Source organism: Heteronotia binoei, chromosome 1, assembly GCF_032191835.1.
Source record: "Heteronotia binoei isolate CCM8104 ecotype False Entrance Well chromosome 1, APGP_CSIRO_Hbin_v1, whole genome shotgun sequence".
NCBI lineage: Eukaryota > Metazoa > Chordata > Lepidosauria > Squamata > Gekkonidae > Heteronotia > Heteronotia binoei.
In genome coordinates, this window is record NC_083223.1 from 252,392,415 (window position 1) to 252,396,398 (window position 3,984).

At 51.5% G+C, this 3,984-nt stretch overlaps 1 protein-coding gene across 1 annotated transcript; it reads left to right on the forward strand.

Moving 5' to 3' along the window:
- The first annotated feature begins 765 nt into the window (after window positions 1–765).
- Window positions 766–3,149, forward strand: SAC3D1 (SAC3 domain containing 1). The gene is made up of 2 exons (XM_060252781.1): window positions 766–1,347; window positions 2,188–3,149. Exons 1-2 carry the CDS (start codon window positions 798–800, stop codon window positions 2,649–2,651), a joined length of 1,014 nt encoding a protein of 337 aa, XP_060108764.1. The 5' UTR covers window positions 766–797; the 3' UTR covers window positions 2,652–3,149.
- The last annotated feature ends 835 nt before the right edge of the window (window positions 3,150–3,984 follow it).

Genomic DNA, 3,984 nt, shown 5'->3' on the forward strand with positions numbered 1-3,984 from the left:
AAGAGATCGTGTGTGTGTAGTTTCCTCTGAAGCAAAGTCCAGGCACGTTTCAGACCAACCAAAAAAAATTCCAAGGTGTAATGTACTGAGTGACTAGACGTGTTGAAGGCAACATGCTTTATTAGCGAGTTCATCACAAAGCGAGGCAACGTGGGCCTGGTCGATTATATACATACCCCAACAACCCTCAGTCTGGCCAGGTCCAATCCTGGCCAGTTAAACTTCCCGCCACAGATCTTGATTGGCGGAGCGTATTTGCCGAGGTACATCCGGGACCAGTGGTGACCCCCCTAGCGTCTGCCGTGTTGTACTTTCGGGACTGAAATGCAAGACACAACACAAGGCATTTTATTCAATTTTTTTATTCACGGTGCTTCTAGAGTCTGGAGACAAATCTAAAGGTTTGTTTCGTGTTTTTGTTTCCCAGCAGCAAGGACAGCGCTCAGCACAGGCGCGCTTGGATTAGAAGGGTCTGCATAGAAAACTCCGCCGGCTCCCTTCCCGGACCTTTCCTCTTCCATTTCACGTGGGCTGCGATCACACATTCTAAAATAGATAATGCACTTTCAATCCACTTTCTAACTGGATTTACTGTGTAAACTGGCAAAATCCAGTTGCAAAGTGCATTATTTAGCATGCGTGATTTATCTCAGCCAAGGTAGGCACTCCAATTCCAACGCGACACCCGAGGCGCTGCCCCTCCACGCCGAACGGGGCGTCGTCACAAAGAAGCCGAAAGGGCTGCTTCTTTCCGGGCGACCGCGTTTGTTGCCGCCCCTTGCCCTGCCTTCCGCAGCATGGGCGGCTTCGAGGAGGTCCCCGCGGGCACTTGCCAGGAGATGTGCCCAGCCGGCGAGCTGGTGCGGCGGCGGCGCCAGAAACGGCTGCACATCTTGGAGCTGGGGCCGCCCGAGCAGGCGGTGAAGGAGTACTCACGGCCTGCCGCCGGCAAGGAGTGCCCGCGGCCAGAAGAGTTGCGTCCGCCGCCAGTGCTGCTGGCCACGGTGCGGCACCTGCTGGGCGAAGCGGCCCGCCGGCGTCCCGACGTGTCCGCAGCGGAGCAGTGCGCCTTCATCACCGACCGCCTGCGCGCCGTGCGCCTCGACCTCACGGTGCAGCGTGTGTCCGGCCTGGCCTGCGCTGCAGTCCTCGAGCGCTCCCTCGTCTACCTGCTCCGCGCAGGACACCAGCTCTGCGGGGAGCCAGCGGCCCGCTTCGACGCCCACTTGCACCGAGCCCAGGTCCAGGAGTGCTTCGCCGCCCTGCGCCGAGCCTACCGGCACGAGGAGGACGACCGCGCCGCCGCCCAGCCCCTCTTCCAAGCGCTCTTCTTGCTGTACAACTTGGGTAAGCGGAGGGAGGCTGGGCCGGGTGGGTAGGATGGTGGGCAAGATTTGTGATGGGAGAGGTGCCTGGGTCCGTCCAGCGTCCCACTGTCGCAGTCTCCCGGTGGCCTCAGAGAGCGCCATTCATTCCCTTCCCGGCCCCTATGCAGTGCAGGAATAATCAGACTGGTCTGTCTTGCAGGATTGTTGTACGGATTGCATGAGAATGTGTGAGAAGGGCTTTGAAGTGGCTTCAATCGAACGGGAAGCAACCTCCCCATTGCCTTTGTTTTGGCAGTAAACTCTCATCACTTAACAGTGTGTGGGAACGTGGGAGGGATGAAACCTCTCAACACCCCTCTCCCTCTCCACAGGGTACATCATTTCACCGGGCATGCTTCCCCATGGATCTATATGTGGGCGCTCTTTCCTGGCTGCACATCATAGGTGTCTGCAAAGACTGTGGCCTTCTCAGTATTTTTATAGCTGTTTGGTTTATCTTGCTAGGCAGCTTACAATGCAAATGTAAATCAAACTGCTATAAAAATACTGAAAAAAACCAGTCTCTCCACTAAGCTGCCTTGTGACTCAATAAAAGAAGCTGCGGCGCTCAGTTTACCTGAGCAAGGCTGTTAACGATAGGATGTTTGGGATGTCATTAATGTATAGCAAAGTAGAAAGGCAGCTAATAAATGTGTTAAATAAATAAGCAAATAATAAAATAACTAAATAAAACATTCAGCTTTAGGATCCAGTCAAGTGTTCCAGGAAATCTCCTGGGATGTCCCCGTGCAAATGCTGACTGTAAGGACTGGAAATAGCACCAATGTGACTTTGTGTTATTTTCCTCTCCTATCCACAGGTGCCCCAGATGCTCTCTGGCAGATTTTACAGCTCCCCAATCACATCCGAGCTTCCCCTGAACTTTCCACAGCACGAGCGATCAACTTGGCTTACTTGGAGCACAACTTTGCCCGCTTCTTCCGCCTGGCTCGGAAGCTGCCCTACCTGCAGAGCTGTGCCCTCCATCCACACTTGGCCAGGGCCCGTCGCCTAGCCCTGCTCACCTTCAGCCATGGCTTCAGTAGCAGGAACTGCCGCTACCCTTTGGATCGGCTGGCCCACCTGCTAGCTGTAGACAGCCTTGAGGAGGCTGAGGCATTGTGCCAGGCACAGGGTTTGACGATGCTGGAGGGAAGTGTCATCTTCCAGAAAGGATCTTTCAAGGACTCTGGTCCCCTAAATCACAGCCCTTCGTGCCTGCTTGTAGATAGGAAGTGGGGACAGACCACTCTTCAGGAGTTCACAGAGGGTGTCTGTAGCTGAATGGAAAGACCAACATCTGTTCTGAGGGGTGGTGTTGTCCCCCTTGGTCATCCCAAGTTGTGGTTGTCTCTACATAGGTGGCAAAGTGAGGTGGGAGAATGGATTCTTTTGTTTCCATGAGGCAGAGTGATGTAGGCCTCATTTTGCTGACCGTTTGCACTAGGTGCAGAGAAGGAAGGAACCATTGGGTGGCTTTGGACAACCATTTACCTCACTGGGATGGCTTAATTGGTAACACGTTGTGAGGGTACCTGCCCACCTCTTCCTTCTTTTGTGTAGATTTGGAGGGACAGCCACCACATTCTGTCTTGTGGTTCAATTCCCTGTCCAGGGAGCTGCTATCAAAGCCTTTAAGCCAAGAAAAAGGCACGGGCCTCAGGGCTATCTGGTGTCAAAGGGTGCTCTTGCTTTCTTTTCAGGCCAGCACTCTGCTTTGGCAGTGAGGTATGTCTGGCTGCTGGAAGCAATTTTGCCTGCCTACACACTACTAGGTGCCTCATGCAAGACTTTGGGGGTGTGAAGAGATGCTTCCTAGTAGGAATGCTGAGTAAGAGTAACACACCTTCCTTTCTTGTGGTGTGTTCTTGTTTGGATTTTGAGCAACTGAGACTTAGCTAAGCTTTGAGAGAAGGAGGAAATGCAGCAGAGAATGGAATTATGAACATAATAACACAAGAGAAGCAATGTTGGATCAGGCCAATGGCCCATCCAGTCCAACACTCTGTATCACACAGTGGTCAAAAACCAGGTGCCATCTGGAGGTCCATCAGCGGGGCCAGAACTCCAGAAGCCTTCTCACTGTTGCCCTCTAAGCACCAAGTAAACAGAGTGCCACTACACCAGACATGGTGTTCCAGCCAAAGGGGCGTGAGCACACATTATTCTCTTCCACAGTGACTGTTCTTAAAATATGATAGCTCTTCTGAAGTGTTCTCTAAACTAAATCTTTTTTCTTTGCAAAAGTGTATTCATTCTTTTCCATTGCCTCTTTCCAATAAGATACAGTTCCAAGTAGATGCAGGAAACTCCTGTTCAGGGGATCCTTCACATGCTAGACTTCTTGGGAGTCAATCCACAAGCACTGGAATCAGTTTGGACATGTTTCTGTCACATGTCTGCTCTCTACATTTTCACCATTGTTGGGTCAGTTTATTTTTTTTCTGCATGTACCTTAAATAATCAGGATTTTCAAGGGAAGGTACTGTTGTTATTGGTGACATCAATGATGGTGTCACAGCACACACACACACACACACTCCAAACATGTCAATATAGCATTGTAGATAGGCTTAGCAGGTTCTATGAATTCCTAGCTTTCATTTTTTTTTTAAAA

Bases quoted from the DNA above. Each gene is read 5' to 3' on its own strand.
- SAC3D1 (XM_060252781.1), top strand. From the start codon at position 798: ATGGGCGGCTTCGAGGAGGTCCCCGCGGGCACTTGCCAGGAGATGTGC. The intron at 1,348-2,187 runs GTAAGCGGAGGG...TCCTATCCACAG, and splicing joins CTTCTTGCTGTACAACTTGG to GTGCCCCAGATGCTCTCTGG.